The sequence below is a fragment of the Canis lupus genome, chromosome 30 (genome assembly GCF_011100685.1).
Source record: "Canis lupus familiaris isolate Mischka breed German Shepherd chromosome 30, alternate assembly UU_Cfam_GSD_1.0, whole genome shotgun sequence".
NCBI lineage: Eukaryota > Metazoa > Chordata > Mammalia > Carnivora > Canidae > Canis > Canis lupus.
Window position 1 is genome coordinate 17,466,541 of NC_049251.1, and position 20,676 is coordinate 17,487,216.

The 20,676-nt window shown below is 34.9% G+C and overlaps 1 protein-coding gene across 1 annotated transcript in view; it reads right to left on the bottom strand.

Annotated features, from left to right (window-relative positions):
* The window catches only part of DMXL2 (Dmx like 2), a 152,974-nt gene that overhangs the window by 18,631 nt on the left and 113,667 nt on the right, over nucleotides 1-20,676 (bottom strand). The window contains 8 exon segments of the mRNA XM_038580419.1: nucleotides 1,889-2,137; nucleotides 4,350-4,480; nucleotides 8,194-8,270; nucleotides 9,784-9,975; nucleotides 10,363-11,441; nucleotides 15,822-16,086; nucleotides 17,347-17,512; nucleotides 17,938-18,035. Coding sequence (XP_038436347.1) covers nucleotides 1,889-2,137; nucleotides 4,350-4,480; nucleotides 8,194-8,270; nucleotides 9,784-9,975; nucleotides 10,363-11,441; nucleotides 15,822-16,086; nucleotides 17,347-17,512; nucleotides 17,938-18,035 — 2,257 coding nt within the window.

Below are 20,676 nucleotides of genomic sequence, written 5' to 3' on the forward strand. Positions count from 1 at the left end.
ATGGCATATTCATTAATGCTTGAATGACTATTTCTGGTTATGCTGTTCAAGGATTCACTGAAGATACAGGATGTATAAGGCATGCCTTTTAAAAAGAAGGCAGCAGTTCAACATGAAAAGAGGAAGGGACGACAGAAACCAGTGACTAAAACCTCAATGAAAGAGGATGATAGAATAAAATGGAGTCAGTATCGCTAAGAAGGTTATTTAAAATGGAGCCAGGAGGATCCTGAAGAAGTGGGGTTTATGTCCTGTCTCCAATTTTCGTAGCTGTTGCTGAACTCCACTAAAAGCCAAGGCACCTGCCGCATTTGGAAAGAACATAAATGGTAGCATTAGTCTTAGCAACCAATCACATACAGATCAGGGGAACTGTAGCTATACCAGCACCAATCATCTCTCCTTCAAACAATTTAGGTGAATTCCCTCTTTCCTCTTTAAAAACTCTAGTCTCGGGATCCCTGGGTGGCTCAGCGGTTTAGTGCTGCCTTTGGCCCAGGGCGTAATCCTGGAGTCCCAGGATCGAGTCCCACATCAGGCTCCCTGCATGGAGCCTGCTTCTCCCTCTGCCTGTGTCTCTGCCTCTCTGTCTCTCTGTGTCTCTCATGAAAAAATAAATAAAATCTTAAAAAACAACTCTAGTCTCTTTTGTGTCAGCCTTGATTTTGGCTCAGATCATGATCTCAAGGTTGTAAAACCAAGCCCTGTATTAGGCTCAACACTCAGCATGAAGTCTGCTTGAGATCATTTCTCCTTCTACCTACCCTTCCCACTTTGCTCCCCGCCCCCACCTGCATGCACATGCTCTTTCTCTCAAATAAATAACTTCTTTAAAAAAGAATTTAACCTTCAGCAGAAAGGACAGAGATTAGAACCAGTTCCATTTAAACTCTTTGTACCACTGGTTCCTCACTGTAACGGGATAATTTTTTTTTAAAGATTTTATTTATTTATTCATGATAGTCACACAGAGAGAGAGAGAGAGGCAGAGACATAGGCAGAGGGAGAAGCAGGCTCCATGCAGGGAGCCCAACGTGGGATTCGATCCAGGTTCTCCAGGATCGTGCCCCAGGCCAAAGGCAGGCGCCAAACCGCTGCGCCACCCAGGGATCCCGGGATAATTTTTAAGGATAAATTAAGATGTTTTGGCACCAAGATAGAAACCTTTCCCACAGCATCAGTCTACATCTTACCATATCCTACCATCTTAAAAAGTGGGATTAAAAAATACATTCTTGTACATAAGGGAGAGAATAAAAGACAGGAAATGGAATTTCGAAAACCATAGGCATGACTGGAAAGGCTCTCTTGCACATTATCATGAACCTAATCTGAAGCCAATTGCTGATATGTTCTATATTGATTATGAGGTTTTATTTAAATCTTTCTCTAAAAACTATCCTTTTCCCTTTCCATTCCTTAACATTCTTCTTACTTATCTTTACCTATCTTCTATTTCCTTTTTTATCTTCCTCAAATTTGTCCTGGTTTATTAAAAAATATTGAACTGAAAAAATATTTTTATTCAAACATGAGTTTAGTTATTTACTATCCTAACCAAAGTGATATATTTTGAAGATCACTGATCTTCAAAATAAAAATTCTTAAAACTTTTTACTTTAGCTTTAATCCTGGAAATCGGGATCCCTGGGTGGCGCAGCGGTTTGGCGCCTGCCTTTGGCCCAGGGCGCGATCCTGGAGACCCGGGATCGAATCCCACATCAGGCTCCCGGTGCATGGAGCCTGCTTCTCCCTCTGCCTATGTCTCTGCCTCTCTCTCTCTCTGTGACTATCATAAATAAATAAAAATTAAAAAAAAAAAAAAGATTTAAAAAAATCCTGGAAATCATTTACATTTATATACATTATTGTATCAAATTTATCTTACCAGAAATATTTTCTGATTGTCTTTGAGGTTTCACAACAAGTTTCACACCACCTCCAAAAACAGCAGCCCACATTCGATTATTTAATGGATGGGCTGCAAGTCGGAACAATTCATTGGAGGAATTTGTAGCAAGAGCATGTATCAATAAACTTAAGTAAACAGCAACAACAGCTTCACACAACAAAATGTTCAATTTTGGCTGGTCTTCATCTTGAGCCGAACTCAAGAGATTAATGAGTGAGCTCACACCTGTAAGGGTATATAATATCATAGTAAGTATATCAGAAGAAAGCTCTAGAAGAAAAAAAAATCCAAATCTGTAACTTAACCAAAATTATGTATCTATATTAGATAATATATATTGTATCCATAATTTGAGCAACAAAATAAATGATAGAAATGGATTATAATTTATGGAATGAAATAAGAATCTATTTGTTTATGCTATTAATGAGTGAACAAATAAATAAGGAGAGAAAAGAAAGCTCTTCCTCATAGTACAATTTCAACTAAAAGTAGAAGGAATGATAAAATTATATAAAAAAAAAAATCACCATCCAGGAATCCTCACAGTAATAATCTGATTCAGGCAAGAATCATCACTGGATGCTAAAATTAGTGGGTAAAAGTATAGTATTTTACAGTCTCAAACTATCTCTTCAAAAGAAACTTAATAATTGCAAAGAAGAAATAGTAGCTTAATAAATGAGAAATCTGGCAGAAAGTACCTTAACAAGTGAATAGCACCAGTAATGGAACCAACTGACATCATGTGCCTCTTAATATTCTGCACTAATAGCACAGTATCTCTTTTGTGATAACCTTGCCAAAAATACATAACCCGAATCTAATATTAAGAAAAAGACAAAAAAAAAGGAAGGAAGGAAGGAAGGAAGGAAGGAAGGAAGGAAGGAAGGAAGGAAGGAAGGAAGGAAGGAAGGAAGGGCAGAAATAAGAAAAGAAAAGAAAGAAAGAAAGAAAGAAAGAAAGAAAGAAAGAAAAGAACAAAACAAAACACAGGGTAGCCCCAGTGGCCCAGCGGTTTGGCACTGCCTTCGGCCCGGGGTGTGAGCCTGGAGACCCAGGATCGAGTCCCATGTCGGGCTCCCTGCATGGAGCCTGCTGCTCTCCCTCTCCTTCTGCCTGTGTCTCTGCCCCTCTCTCTCTCTCTCTGTCATGAATGAATAACATCTTTAAAAAAAAAAGAAAGAAAGAAAGAAAAGAAAAAGACAGCAAAACCCAAATTGAGGGACATTCTAAAAAATAACTGGCTAGTACTCTTCAAAGTGTCAATCATGAAAGACCAAAAACAAGAATGAATAACTAGTCCATATCAGAGGAGACTCATGAGATAGTACAACTAAATGTTACATGGAAGACATTGAGTGGGACAACTGGTGAAATTTCTGAAAGATCTATAGGTTAGAAGAACAATACTGTATCAATGTTAAGATGCTGAATTTAAAAAACTGTGCTATGGTTACATAAGAGAGTGTCTGTTTTTAGGAAAGACACATTGGTATACTTAGATGTAAAAGGATATCATAATCTGTAACTTACTCTCAAACACTTCAGAAAAAATACCTACGTACACACACATACACACAGTGAGGGTGAGAATGAGAGAGGGATGAATGGTAAGGAAGGTATGGCAAAATGCTAACATTTGGAGAATCTGGGTGAAGGCTAAACAAAAACTCTTTGTACTGTTTTTACAACTTTTTGGAAGTCTCACTTATTTCAATAAAAAAATTAAAATGAAGACAATGTTTCTGGAAACATGTATAAATGAATTTTATTTTTTTGTATAAATGAATTTTAAATAAACACCGTGAGTTTGTCACTTTTTTTCTACTGCCATTTTTCACTACCATGATTAACATGTAAACTCACAGTTATAGAGCAAACACAGTAAAAACTAAATGACACAGCAGACCAGAAAAAGGTGTGAATAAAGTGGAGAAGGTCTGAAATAACTGATATGGAGAATGAGAGAGAAAGCTAACCAGAGACAGAGAAGGACTGACAGGACAGAAGTGTCACATAATGGTCACTCTTATCCCCACATACAAATTTACACTCAAGAATAATTGCAGTCTCTCTGATATAACTGTGAAAATATCTCTGTGATACTGCTCTCTAATTTAGGATTTCTACGGATAAGGAAGAGGATGTGCTCACCCTTATGAAAGATGTTAAACCTTGCTTTTTTATGCAGGTCAACACAGCTGGGTTTTGAAGCCTTAACTTTCTGAGTCTTCAGACAACATTACAGTACTTAAGAATTCCTAATCCATGGCAGAAAACATCATCAAAAAACAAACAAATAAAAAACCATTCACCAAATCCACAAAGAACAACAATCAGGAAACCAGTTAGTAAGTTTTTAAAATGGAATTACCAAATAGAAGATTTAAAACAAAAACAAAAACAAACAAACAAAAAACACTTAAATTCTCACCAGGCCATTGAGCAGGAGAAGAATTCGGTGTTGCATGTTCTTCAATACTTTCTGTCCTTAGTCTTCGGCGATCACTTAAAAGAAGTCCTTGATAAGCCATTCCTGTAAACTGGTTTCCCTCTGTTTGACTGCTAATACAAATAAGATTCAGTTATTTAAAATTCTAACAGAGATAGACTGTACTATATATATATATAGTATCTTTAGATGTTTATCATGATGACATTTAGGCTTTTTTTTAAATCATGTTCCTAGTTTTCATTTAAATTCAGTTAGTGAAGGGGTGCCTGGCTGGCTCAGTTGGTAGAGCATGTGACTCTTGATCTTGGGGTCATGAGTTTAAGCCCCCACACATTGGGCACAGACGTTACTTTAAAAAAGAAGAAGAAAAAAATCTAGTTAGTTGCCATATAGTGTAATATTGGTTTCAGGAGTATGACATTTAGTCTTTTTAAAAATCTTTTCCAGATGCTACTTAATACTTGAAAATCTTTTCTAAATTCACCCATTTTTACTAAAAAAAAGAAAAGAGGGGCAGCCCGGGTGGCTCAGCGGTTTAGCGCCGCCTTTGGCCCAGGTCGTGATCCTGGAGACCCAGGATCGAGTCCCACGTCGGGCTCCCTGCATGGAGCCTGCTTCTGTCTCTGCCTCTCTCTCTCTCTCTCTCTCTGTCTCTCATGAATAAATAAAATCTAAAAAAAAAAAAAAAAAAAGAAAAGAAAAGAAAATCTGAGAGTAAGGAGACTACTTTTTGGTACTAGACTCAAGTTTCTGGGTACTATTTTCTTAGCTCTGTAAAATGTACGAGTTTAACCTTGAATTAAAGTATGAACTAAAATATGGAGAATCATATTAGAAATATTTGATCCTAAAGTCAAATGTACTTCTATATTTACTTCCCTCATCTTTGTGGAGCTAGGGAAAATACAAAAGCAGAAAGTAAAGCTAACTTCCTTGAGTCAATCATAGCCTAAGAATAAGAAAATACACATTTTAAAAATATTTATTTGAACTCTCATCTGGTGCCATTTTAACCAGTGACTTATATCAAACAAGTTGTCTTTGATCATTCAGACAATCAATGTCCACAATAGCCAAACTGAAGAAGGAGCCTCGGTGTCCATTGAAAGATGAATGGATAAAGAAGACATGGTCTATGTATACAATGGAATATTACTCAGCCATTAGAAACAACAAATACCCACTATTTGCCTCGACATGGAGGGACCTGGAAGTATTATGCTAAGTGAAATAAGTCAATTGGAAAAGGACAAACATTATATGGTCTCATTCATTTGGGGAATATAAAAATTAGTGAAAGGGAATAAAAGGAAAGGAGAGAAAATGAGTGAAAATATCAGTGAGGGTGACAACACATGAGAGACACCTAACTCTGGGAAATGAACAAGGGGTGGTGGAAAGGGAGGTAGGCGGGGGGTTGGGTGACTGGGTGATGGGCACTGAGGGGGGCACTTGGTGGGATGAGCACTGGGTGTTATGCTATATGTTGGCAAATTGAACTCCAATAAAAAAATTAAAAAAAAAATTAAATAAACTTTGTTCCTCATTTACATTTCCAAATCTTTGTAACTACTTAGACATGGCCTCACTGGACTAAAAGCAGAGTACAGGCCATTTTGAAGGGCTGATCCCTTTTGCAATATCAAGTCTTCTCAAAAAAAACTGCTGAATTTATAAGAAAAAAACCTAGACATATGTTTAATATACATTTAATGTGATTCTATTTATATTACAAACTTTTCACTTATTTATATAACTCATTTAAATCTGGGTCATCCATCCACATGAAGAAGAATGAAACTAGACCACTCTCTTGCACCATACACAAAGATAAACTCAAAATGGATGAAAGATCTAAAAATGAGACAAGATTCCATCAAAATCCTAGAGAACACAGGCAACACCCTTTTTGAACTCAGCCACAGTAACTTCTTGCAAGATACATCCACCAAGGCAAAAGAAACAAAAGAACTATTGGGACTTCATCAAGATAAGAAGCTTTTGCACAGCAAAGGATACAGTCAACAAAACTCAAAGACAACCTACAGAATGGGAGAAGATATTTGCAAATGACATATCAGATAAAGGGCTAGTTTCCAAGATCTATAAATAACTTATTAAACTCAACACCAAAGAAACAAACAATCCAATCATGAAATGGGCAAAAGACATGAAGAGAAATCTCACAGAGGAAGACATAGACATGACCAACACGCACATGAGAAAATGCTCCACATCACTTGCCATCAGGGAAATACAAATCAAAACCACAATGAGATACCACCTCACACCAGTGAGAATGGGGAAAATTAACAAGGCAGGAAACCACAAATGTTGGAGAGATGCGGAGAAAGGGGAACCCTCTTGCATTGTTGGTGGGAATGTGAACTGCAGCCACTCTGGAAAACTGTGTGGAGGTTCCTCAAAGAGTTAAAAATAGACCTGCCCTACGACCCAGCAATTGCACTGCTGGGGATTTACCCCAGAGATACAGATGCAATGAAACGCTGGGACACCTGCACCCCGACGTTTCTAGCAGCAATGTCCATAATAGCCAAACTGTGGAAGGAGTCTCGGTGTCCATCAAAAGATGAATGGATAAAGAAGATGTGGTTTATGTATACAATGGGATATTCCTCAGCCATTAGAAACGACAAATACCCACCATTTGCTTCGACGTGGATGGAACTGGAGGGTATTATGCTGAGTGAAGTAAGTCAATCAGAGAAGGACAAACATTATATGGTCTCATTCATTTGGGGAATATAAAAAATAGTGAAAGGGAATAAAGGGGAAAGGAGAAAAAATAAGTGGGAAATATCAGAAAGGGAGACAGAACATGGAAGACTCTTAACTCTGAGAAATGAACTAGGGGTGGTGGAAGGGGAGGAGGGCGGAGGGTGGGAGTGACTGGGTGGCGGACACTGAGGGGGGCACTTGACGGGATGAGCACTGGGTGTTATTCTGTATGTTGGCAAATTGAACACCAATAAAAAATAAATTTATTATTAAAAAAAATAAAAATAAATAAATAAATCTGGGTCATCTTTCCAAGTGATTGGATTTCCTACTACTTACATTCCCCTCATCGTTAAAATGCACAGTATACACTGATAAAGGTAATCTGATCCTTAGGAAAATTTAAAGCATTATTTCTTATTGATATCACTTCCAAAGACTTTTATATTCTATGTACAATCTATGATTTTAATAATTCTATGTAAGAAACGTACTTTTTGAGTTTTTTAAAAGCATTTTCTCTTTCAACTGAAAACCAGTTAAACAAATAGGAGCTAATCCAATGCTAAAAGAAACCGGTCTTAAGGAAAAAAAAAATTAGAAAACTTCGTATTATAAATTATTTTGAATAGTGAAAAATTCTTTTAAAATAAAAAAGACAGTGATGATCATCATTTCTATTTACTATTTATCAGTTTCTATATGCCTCTGTTGTTTCTAGGTGACAGCTAAATTAAACAGTTATTCTATTTCTCATTCTTTCTCATCTATCAAAGTATACAAGGCAGTCATTTTTTTAAAAGATTTTATTCATTTATTCATGACAGAGAGAGAGAGGGGCAGAGACACAGGCAGAGAGAGAAGCAGACTCCATGTAGGGAGCCCGACATGGGACTCAATCCTGGGTCTCCAGGATCAGGCCCTGGGCTGAAGGCGGTGCTAAACCTCTGAGCCACCTGGGCTACCCTACAAGGCAGTCATTTTTGAGGATTTTTCTGTCACTAGGATATAGAACTTGGTATAAACTCTGGACAGTTTAATATTTTTGCTATATTAATAATTTAACATGATTTTTTTTTTTTACCTGTAGCTATGACTGTCACATAATGCCTGGTAAATTGATGCAGAAAGTGATGCTGCTAGTGAATGAAGTGTATGCACCTAAAACCAAAACAGCCACAATTACATTTTATACTAACATTTCTATACAATAGTAAGATTTTATATATTATAGAAAATACCCATCAAACTAGCAATATCATAAGACTAGATCCTAAGACTAACGAATTCTACTTTAAAACTTCTAAAATAACACCTAACTTAATATGCATGCCCAAAACAAAGCTAATTGATTCAAACACATCTTTATCAAATATTTACTTACTGTGACCCTGCCATTTACCAGGCTGAGTAATGTGCCAATGGGCTGTTATACCTAATGATTAGCTTCAAGATTAATATTCCAAAAAAAAGCAGAACCAAAATAAGTATACAATTTTCAGAGCTTTTATTTAAACTGCCTTATAAAATTTCCCTTGATGAAATAAATAGTTGATCTTACCAAGAAGAATGAATTAAATGTTTAGATATATCAATCACTGTGTGAAATGGCTGATTTTTCAGAAAGCAAGTAGTTTACTTAATACTTAAGAGTAGTGTATACTCTTAGAATTTTAAATTTAGAAAGTTTAAAAATTATCAATATAAAAACTACATCCTAAAAATGCCATATTGAATCAACATTTTCAGATTCATAAAATCTTAAAATTTGAAGGGACCTTAGAAATCAGTTTAATACTCTTTCAAAGCCTTATCCAAATTTCTAGAAACTGGAAATGTTTCCTTATAATTTATATGCATTTAATGCCTTTTCTAAGTGTCCATATTCACCGAACAAATAATTTAAGTAATCTCTGCTAAAATACTGATACAGATTAATTCATGCTATGGATTAGAAGTCTCTAATAGGTTGATGTAACCAGTAAATTGTTCAGAAGAATATACTACCAGAGGTCAAACATGCCTTTCAAACAAAAGAAAAACAAACAAACAAACAAAAAAAACGCCAGGGACCTGAAATGACATCAGCCACTGGAACTGGAAAAGCATAGCACAACACACAGGCTAGCACAGAGGTAGTCTGATCAATTTCAAATCCTACCAAGCTTCCTTCCTAGTGCTTCTTGGAATCTATCTGTTCTTAGGTTTTCAATACAGGGTATGGATTTATTTGGGGGTAGTAAGTCTGTCAAAATCTTGATTGCCCCTAATACTGCAGAGCCTCCAATAAACACAATCACCATGGAAATAGTAGTGAGGGTACTTTGGGATATTTCTGATCAGCTCTGGTTCTCTCAAATATATTCCCTGAGCTTATATTTTCATATATCTTGGCATATAGTCATAAACATTTCTCAATTACTGGTTCATTTAAGGAGAGTGAGGATTTAAAGAAATATTAAGAGGCAAGAATACTGTCTAGAAAATTCCATAATCAAAAATTATTTGCCTATCTTAAATTACTTTTCCATAAAGAGTCTTCCACTGATCAGGACTGGAAAGTAGCACGTTAAGAGCACTTTAAAATATTCCTTTAAGTTCAAACCAGAAGACAAGTATAACATATTTACCTTCTCAATGTGTACAATATCAACTGATCATAAACTTTACATACCTTCACATCTCCAACACTGGGGTGAGGTGGTGTTTTCATTTGAACAATAGTGTAAAGTATATCATGGATGTGATTATTTAGGTATAATACAGGATTAGCTATGACTGTTTTTGTTGAAGCAATACTTGCTGAAAGCAGAGGTAGGGTGGTAGGCAATGGAAGTGGAGACTGGAGCTGCTTCACTGTGGTCTCCTGTGGGTTACAGTAGATTATTTTTTGCAAAGTAGTTAAAATGAAAAAACTAATAGTTACATGATAAAAATACTGGTGATGAACAACTGAATAAGAGCAGCATGTACTTATTCACTCATTCTACAAAAATTTATTGAGCACCCAATCTGTACCAGTTGCTATGTGAGACACAGAAGATACAAAGATGAATTGAATGTGACACAGCTGTGCTCTCAAACTGTTAAGCCTACTCATAATCACTAAAATTCTGGTCAACAAAGACCCATGCAGAGTATAAATATCTGCCTCCTACAAGCAGAGAAATGGGACATATTTAGGTTAGCTAATAAAAAGAGCTATTAAAATTATTAAAATAACCAAGCCTGAAAACAAAAGTGAAGTTCATACCTGCTGGGATTCTTGTAGCAAAAATTTGAGTTCCATCCTTACTGAGGCCAGTCCACCACCCTGGGCCCCATGAAGGCTACAGTAACTAAGAAACACTCTCAGAAGATCTTGGTTTTTCTGTAACCATAACTTTCGTCTTTCTGCATGTTCTCGTTTTGCCTGCAATCTCCGTCTTTCTATTTGGTGCCGCTCATAGGAACCTATGTCTGGTTTGTCTGTCATTTCTTCCTGGTCCAGAAGATCACTTTCTACCTTGGAGTATGTTTTACTGGTATACTCTTTAATAACTGATTCATGGTTACATATCTCATGCAGGGCAGCAATTTCCTTTTCAAGCCAGTTATAGAGTTGAAATCTGAGTTTTCCACCATCTACTTCATAACCTGTAGCCAATGTTCTTAGTTCTGTCATAAGGATCTTTAAACAAGCTCTGAATTTCAGTTGTTCAGCAATCACATCAACTTCAGTATCACCTTCCAGACAGTCCTCTTCCTGAGGAGTCAGTAATACATTAGGGTCCGAGACTTTCTCATCTTGTCTATCTGTCTCCCTGGCATTTGTACTTTTCATTATTAAACCAACAGCATCTTCTTCCTCTTCTTCTAAGGCACTATCATGCTCTTCACCCCAATCAAGGTTAAGAGGTTCCTCATCAACTTTCACTATTGGCTGGCTCCAGTCAAACTGTGATGAAGTTACATTTGACCAATCAATGCCAGAACTTTTATTGTCATCACTCAGAATCTTTGATTCTGAAGGTAAATCATCCATTTTTTTAGAAATTGAGTCAGGCTGACCTTGTTTTGAAGGTAAGGCTGATATTTTGGTAACTTTTGGAATTTTGGAGAGTACCTCCAAGGCTAGAACAGGGCATCCAACTTTAAAATGAGCATTTGCAGTGGTAAAGAATAATTTTCTTTCTATAAGATTAATTTTATCAACAAAGTTTTTTTCAGTTTTGAGACCTAAGGTTGCCAAAGTTCCTTCAGGGGAGGCAAGGTTTCTTCGAATAAGCAAAGGATGAGTTCGAAGGTAGTTGTAGAAACTAAACACCACTGGGTTACAAGATTTGATGATAACTATAGAAATAAAACATACAGTCACAAGATATTATGTTAATTTGCACTTATATTACAAAAGAATAAAATATGTCAACATTTCCTCGAAATAAGAATACCCAAATATTATATATATAATAATACACACATATATATAAACATATATAAACATATATATAAACATTGCTTTTATTTTTTAAATGGAAAGAAAACATCTAAAAAATGTTTAATTGGTTCCCTAAAAAGAGAGGGAAGAACAGGAATGGAGAGATGAGGAAAGAAGCTAGATCTCTCTGAAAATATCATGGTTTTATATATTTCATTTCAAAACCATGTCAACATTTTATATAGAAAGAAAAATTAAATTTGAAAAAAAAAACAGCAAAATTTTAAAAAGTGATTCTGTATATCAAGCTGGTAGTGTAACTACACAAAGAGGAACTATAAAGTGACTTTAAAATAAGTAATTTGGGGATCCCTGGGTGGCGCAGCGGTTTGGCGCCTGCCTTTGGCCCAGGGCGCGATCCTGGAGACCCGGGATCGAATCCCACATCGGGCTCCCGGTGCATGGAGCCTGCTTCTCCCTCTGCCTGTGTCTCTGCCTCTCTCTCTCTCACTGTGTACCTATCATAAATAAATAAAAAAAAATTAAAAAAATAAGTAATTTGGCTATACATTCTTACTGGGATATACCATAAAAAAAGTTATAAAAATAACTGCAAAAAAAAAAAAAAAAGCTTAAACTGCTCTCAGTAATCATGTTGCTATGAAAAATTTTTGCATCATTATTCTCAAGCGATCATATATGTATAAAATAACAAGTATGCTAATGCTATGAGAATTCAAGTTTTTCATTATAAGACAGAAATGTAAAATCTAAAAAGAAATCTATAATCTGGGGCAGCCCGGGTGGCTCAGCAGTTTAGGGTCTGCCTTCGACTCAGGACGTGATCCTGGAGTCCCGGGATCGAGTCCCACGTCGGGCTCCCTGAATGGGGCCTGCTTCTCCCTCTGCCTGGGTCTCTGTCTCTCAGAGACAGAGAATAAATAAATAAAATCTTTAAAAAAAAAAGAAAAAAAAGAAATCTATAATCTATATTGAATTAAAATTTTCAGTGTGAGCTCATGAATTCTCAGGTTAAAAAATACATATATATACTAGCTCCATTCATTAAAACAGCTTAGACACAATAATCAAAATCAATAGCAAAAAAAAAAAAAAATCAATAGCAAATGAGGATCCCTATGCCCAGGCTGTAGTCTCTATTATTCCCCCACTTAAAAGGAACCAGGATCCTTTGGAAGGATGGCCATTTCCAGCTCTGGGGCATTAAATGTACAAGATGAGCCTGAAACATCGTGCCATAGCAGAAAGCAAAGAAACTATCAAGGAATAATATCGATAGGATTCAATAACTTGTAGAGGCTCCCCTGGTTAGAAATGAGATAGTCTGAGCCTCTATAATAATAAACTACAATGGATTCAAACACAAATCTATCTAAATCTGTGAGTTCAAATAACTCAAATAGAATATAAAAGCTAATTAGTCACCTTTGTAGTATGTTAGTGAACCAAACTATTATTTTGAAAACTGGTAAAGAGAAAGAATCAAACATTTATGCTCCCTTCACTACATATACTACTGAATTTCAGAGTAATCAAACAGCTAAGGGAGACTGTACTCCTAGAGAAGAATTCCAACTCATAAAGGAAAAATAAAATGACACAATTAGAATATCGTAATTTTACAGACATTGATGAAATAAAAAATCTATGCAGTGATCACTGATGGCTGTTTATACAATAAGCAAAACAAGCAAACATTATGAGTTCCCTGATAGAAGTACTCCATATCACCATAAAATATTTCTGCCAAAAATCCAAAAAAAGCATCTAGGATATTAATTACCAATTTATAGGAAATATAGAGAACATGGGGAAAAAAACACATGAAGTGACAGAAAAGGGACACAACCAACAAATTCTATTAAGTGAGAAATCACAAAACAAACAATCTGACTTTATTTCAAAGGACAAGAAAAAGAAGGAAAAACTATGAATTAAAGTAGGCAAAAGAGGCACCTTAACTAATCATAACATATATGCCTCTTTTGAATCTTGATTCAAACAAATCAATTGTATAAGATTTTATGAGACAACAGGAAAATCTGAACATTACCCATTTCATGATTTATTAATCAAATTTTGTTACAGTGATATGTGTTACGTTTAACAGTCCTTACTTTCTGGAGATTTCATTTTGAAATGTTTACAAAAGAAATAATATGCTGGAATTTGCTTCAAGATAAATCTATGATGAGAATGGTAGGAGACTGTGCACATTTTATTAAAATTACCTGGGAAACTCAGATACTTATTTTTCTTCTAATGGTTTTATTTCCTTTCCTTTAAAATTTATATTGTTTATTAAAATATTTCTTCTTTATAAAGAAGAATATAAAAATGGGTCCCTAATCTCTTTATCCATGTAAGCAAGCCTTTTTATTCTTAAAAAATTTTTTTAAAGATTATATTTTTATTTGAGAGAGAGCATATGAGAGAGGAGGGTCAGAGGAGAAGCAGACTCCCTCTGAGGGGCTCAATCCTAGGACTCCAGGATCATGACCTGAGCCAAAGGCAGACGCTTAAGTGACTGAGCCACCCAGGTACCCCGTAAGTTAAGTTTTTTTAGCATTTAAAAATAATACATGACAAAAAATTTTTTTTCAAGTTTTCATTTAATTTCAAGTTAGTTAACATATAGGGTAATATTAGTTTCAGGAGTAGCATTCAGTGATTTAGCCCTTACATATAACACCCAGTGTTTATCACAAGTGCCCTCCAAGTATTAATACTCATCATCCAATTACAACTACAGAAAGCACAAAATACAAAGTAAAAGCATGGATCTCCCCACACCTATTCCCCAAAAGTAATTCAGGGTTTTTTTTTTAAATTAATATTTATTTATTTATTTAAATTAATATTTATTTATTTATTTATTTATTTATTTATTTATTTATTTATTTATTTATTTATTTTAGAGAAAGCAATAAAAAGCAGAAGTGGGGTTGGGGAAAAAGAGGGAGAGAATTTTAAACGGTTTCCATACCCAGCACCGAGTCTGGCACCGGGCTCAATCTCACCACCTTGAGAGCACAACCTGAGCCAAAAACAAGAGTCGGAGGCTTAACTGACTGGGCCTCCCAGGTGCTCCAGTACTCAGTTTCTTTTGATTTGTTCCAGCAAACAGCAAAGGGAGAGGAAGAGGGAAACTAGATGCAGTATGTACATGCAAACACATTTGCAACATGCACATGTAAATAAAAAGCAACAAGAATGTTGCTCTTTCACACTGTTCTGCATCTTACTTGCTTCACTTAATAATACAGCATATATTAATACATTGATCTACCTCATTTTCTAATGGCACACTATTTCTGTGGTATGGATATACGATAAATCATTTAACTATTCTATTGACACTTAAAATGTTCCATTTTTAAAAAAGTATTGCAGAGTACTAATAAATGTCCTCCAGCTGCTTTTAAAAAATCTAAATTATTTGGGTTAACTAGAAGTAAAGAAAGCTTATCTATCACACAAGAATAAAAAAGTTCATGCACAAAACCAATATGTGAACAGCCAAAATTCCTACTTTAAAAAAGAAAAATGAAAACTGGGTGTATAATTATATGGAAAGAGCTATACAATGTGTAAAAATTATTTATGCCTCAACTTAATATAATTGTTTTTTGTTTTGTATTTTTTTTTCTAAATAAACATAAGTTTAGAAACAGTCTTCTTTTGGGATGCCTGGGTGGCCCAGCGGTTGAGCTTTTGCCTTTGGCTCAGGGCATGACCCTGGATTCCCGGGATCGAGTCCCATGGCAGGCTCCTTGCACGGAGCCTGCTTCTCCTCCCTCTGCCTGTATTTCTGCCTCATTCTCTGTGTCTCTCACGAATAAATAAGTAAATAATCTTTAAAAAAGAAAAAAGAAAGAAAGAAAGAAAAGAAACAGGCTTCTTTTAAAAAAGAAAAAGAGGGGCACCTGGCTGGCTCAGTTGATGGACCATTTGACTCTTTTGACCTTAGGGTTGTACATTTGAGGCCCACATTGGGTGTAGAGATTACTTAAAAATAAAATCTTAAAAAACGGGGGGAAGGGGGTACCTGGGTGGCTCATTCAGTTATGCAGTTGCCTTCAGCTCAGCTCATGATATCAGGGTCTTAGGACTGAGCCCCACATTGGCTTCCTGCTCAGCAGGGAGTCTGCTTCTCCCTTTCCCTCTCTCTCTCCCTCTGCCTCACCCCACTGCTCATTCTCTCTCTCTCAAATAAATAAAAATCTTTAAAAATAAAAAAAAATAATTAAAAAGAGAAAGCCACAATGTCCTACCTTGATGTTCATCATCATCCTTTGGTGTTTGTTCCAATAACGTGTCCAAAGCTCGGGTATAGTCTTTCATTACCCAATAGGCAAGACTACGCAGGAAAGGATCAGGATGTAATCTTTTGCAATCGAAACCTAAGCCATCCTTTTGACAACCCAAAATCTTCTCATTTAGGATGGATATATAAGTGGATGAAGTCTCAAATTCAGATTCATATAAACGAGCAATAACCATGGCTAGTTGAATATCTTCCATTTTTTCAAGGCATACCTATAAATTCAAATATTAATACTTATTTAATAACTACTTAGATATATGAAATATTCCACTAATACCCTGAAATCTACCATTTATATTCTCCTAGTGGTGGGAGGGGTCCAGAGGTTGAGACAGTAAAAGGCAGTTAAATGACTGCTTGATAGGAGATTAAGGAATAGCAAGAAAAAAAGAAACTAGAACTTAGCAGCTTCTAGCCTAGAAAGATCATTTTAAAAATAAGCATAAGACAAATATCAACATCATTTCAGATTTGTCAATTTAAATTAAATACACTTACAACTTTGAATTTATATATACATCAGTTCCTCTTAATTTCCAAATACATTTCCACATAAATACAATTGCTACCATTTTAAAAGGACATTCTAATTACAAAACAAATAACATGAAATAAAGCAACATATTCTTTACTCTCTCTGAGTTTATATTCTAATTTAATTACTTATATAGAGTATTTGAGATCATTCAGGCAACATAAACATCTCTCAATCACTATTTCTCTTCTCCTGATTATCTTTAGGTTAAAATTCCCATGTCAAAATTATAAATATTTGTTAATTTAAAAAATCATACACCAGAGATAATTTTGAATATATGACTACTCCTAAATATAGAGAACTTCTCTTCATTGAACACTTCCTATTTCTTCTATAATATATTATTTCCAATTATTTCTTATTTTTCCTTCACCTGTTTGGATTGTTCATAATGACAATAACTATCCTAGGAGGAAGGTCTCATAACAGTAACATTCATGATTTCTCTCTTATCAGCTGCCAGGAGTATATATCAAAAAAATGCAAAGTCTTACCTCTTTCATTCATTTTCAAATACCTAAGACTACATTACAAACAGTACAAATAGCAATTCCAGTTCCTTATCTATGAATTTCATTTAGGAAAAAAAAAGAACTTAAAAGTAGCTGCCTCTATCTACCCCAAAGGAGGAGGTTGTGACCTATGCAGACTTGAAATAGTTTAGAATCATAAAATAGCTAGGAAGAAAGTATTCATAAACCATTTTTTGCCATTTTTTCATGCATATACACTTGAAGTGTACCATATTCCCTATATAAAATTTTTGGTTTATGTTTCACACTTGAATTGATTTATAATTTTGCTTGTTACTACACCACTGTTTAAGTTTGGTGACCTCTGTAGTTACCAGACAGAAAATTACAGTCTACTCTACAAACTTTTCAGGTTTTCAATCTCCTACAAATATCTCACAACATGTTTTCTTTATTCATACCTCTATGGCATCTTTCAATGAGCCGGCTAACAAGAAAAAGGCAGCAGATTGTTCAAAGCGTTGTTTTCCAAGTAAAGAGAAAGCATTTTTCAAAGCGGCTTTACGCCATCTATCTTCATTAAAGTTGTGGCTGAAAAATGTTGTCATCTTTTCATCATGCTGGGACCTGGGAACGAGAACACAAGTATCAGCGGTTAAAGGAAATCTAAAATATTTTGAATCCTTTGCACAATATGTGAAAATAACCCCAAACATCCATCAAAAACAGTAACTTCAGTAATAGGCGTCTGTTACCAAGCTTCACTTCTAATAAGGAAAGCTCAAAATCCTTATATACACATAAACAGCACACAGGAGCATTGTGTACTTTTCAAAATGCTTTTATCAACTTTTTTTTAACAATATGTCACCCTTTATGTTAAGCTGAACCAATATTATGCCCATTTTTTGCAGATAAAGAAACCAAGACACAAAAAAGTAAGCTGATCTGGTCAAGCTCATATATCTAAGTACTTTCAAAAGTATTAGCATCAGAGATTTGCAGTACAATCTTCATTTCATTAAATCATGTACAATGTTGAGGCAATTTACCTAAACAGACCCCATACCACTGCTTTCTTCTTCATGGAAAGGTAGAATAATGCAGCATCCAAGGCATCATTGTTCCTTTGAAAAGAAGCCTTGGCAACCTAAATGGTAAATAAAATATTCTATTAAGTTGACTATTTTATAAAAGAATTACAACCAATTAACCAAGAGTTACTGGTTCCCTGCTCTTACATGACTGATTGGAACCATGGAGATTGAAAAAAGTTTGCTCTATTCCACAATCTCCAGTAGCTTATGATATATACTCTGAGAGACAACCATTTGTACGTAATTTTAATAAAAATAATAATAGCAACTAGCATTTACTGATTACTTACCATGTACCAAGCACCAATCTAACTGCCTTTTATTTATCTTACTTAAACGACCACAATTCATGAGAATTATCCTTATTTTTACATAGGCCGCAATGGAGACACAGAGAAGTTAAATGAATTGCCTAAGGCTACATAGTAAAGTGTGGAAAAGGGATTAGAATCCCAGTGGTAATGAAACTATCTACCCTAGGAAACAACAACAACAAAAAAGGCAGAATATTCAATAGATAGGATCTTCTTCATGAAAATTAAATGTTACATTTCTTAATGTTTTATAAAAGCCAAAATGCTAATAACTTCTACAGGCTATGCAATTTCACAATTTAAGCTTTCTCAACTCATATTGATACAGACATCTGTGAATATCAACTATAACACACACACTTAAAAAATTACAGACAAAAATAAGTGTTCCACTGTTTTTTAAAAACATTCTTTGCTGGTATTTTTCCAATCAAATTTTAATAATTCTAAAAGACTGACACCTTCTTTCTGGCATGTAATTAAAATACAGAAGGCTGAAGCTCCATTATTTTGAAGAGCTTACATATTTCAGTTCTTAGAAATTCCATGAGAAAGAGTCTAAGTGAGCACATGACTGATACTCTCCTTGGGAGCTTATAACCAAAACTGCCGAATTCATGCAGAACCAATCAACTCAGTGTTAAGTTTAAGAATTAAGCCAGTAACATTATTGTATATAATTATATTGTTTTGAACACGATTACCATACAGACCATATCTAAGTTTTTCAAAGACACTTAGAAAACTTCTGGAAATCACTAAGTTGAGAGATATAATAATAAGAAACAACAATTAGCTCACAGTGACTCATAGTAAAGAAACTACCAAGGCATGGGAGAGGGGGAAATTGAGTCACAAAAATGCTGTATTCTCAATACTTGTTTATCTTATTTCTCTTCTACTTTTTTGGTATTTTTTTCTGCCTTCAGTCATTTAACTTAGTATTCGGATGTTTAATAATTTTAATTCTGATGTTTAATAATTTTAGAGAAATTTTTGTTCATTTTTAGCTAAGGATTTATAATATATATCTTAAGGCAAAAAATTATTGTAACTCTTTGATGCGATTTTAAGAGATAATCTCTTGTGGAAATAAATTGTATGTAACATATCAGAAATAATTATATGACACAACCAATTGTTGATGGAATTAAAAAGATCTTTGTAGACATCTGAAACATTTCAAAGATGTCCTTTTCTCATTGCTTTAGAATATAAAAAATTTAATGTATTGTGTTATGTACATGCTGTAACAATTAACTTGCCCTACACACCAGAAACTACATTACTTGGTTGGTGTGAGAATAAATTCCTTCTTACATTTGTGCCTATTTTCAAGAGAGAAATACTGGTATCTTATTGTCAATTTTACATGTAACAAGAAAATGGCACTTCTGTGCTTACATTTCAAACTGATCTGAGGGCCATGATGAACACCAGAATCTCAGGATGCTGAGATGAAGACAGCACATCTCTAATCACCCTCAATTTACCAAATGAAAATGGGCCTGAGGGAATATGCACTTTAAATAAAGTTTGCCAGGTGATTCTTTGGACACACTAAAATTTGATGACGACTACTGTAGAGGAATGAATTCCTCTTGGGAGAAATAAATCTATACTTCACAAATGTAGTATCATTAATTGTACCTGGAGGAATTTCAATGAACTCCTACAAGTAAACAATAAGTGAGAATTTCACCTTTCTAACCCCCGTAGAGTAGAAAGGGCACAGACTCAGTCTAATACTTAAAAATGCCAGGAGCGTGTGGGTTACTTAACCTCTCTAGATCTAGTCCAACATGTGGAAATGGAGATGCTAACACAGGGCCAGATTATATGAAATAATCTATGAAAAGCAACCAGCACCAACCTGGCACACAGTAGGTGCTCACCAACAGTCTGTTACTGCAACACTGAAAGAACTTTCAGCTTCCACTAACAAATTATGGGACAAATTTTTTTCTAAAGGGAATCTACCAGAAAATGGATTCCAAAAGCCTGTCTTAAAAAATTTTATAGCATGTTTAATTTGTTGCCACAGATATATTCCTCAAGTGCACACAAATCAAAACCTTTTATTGAATGGTATTTTAAGTATGCAAAGGAAGTTTGCTATTTATTAATGTAGCCACACAGAGAATCCTTTATATAAAAAAAGTTTTTATATCTATAGTGTACATATCTGAAAAGAACTGAAGTTTGTTTTCTAAATTTAGATTTCTGTGTTTTCTTTTGTAAATATTATTATTGAAGTATAGTTGACATCCAATGTTTTTTTCTTAATTTTTAAATTTAATTTAATTTTTATTTAAATTCAATTTGTCAACACACAGTGTAACACCTGGTGCTCATCCCATCAAGGGCCCTCTTTAGTGCC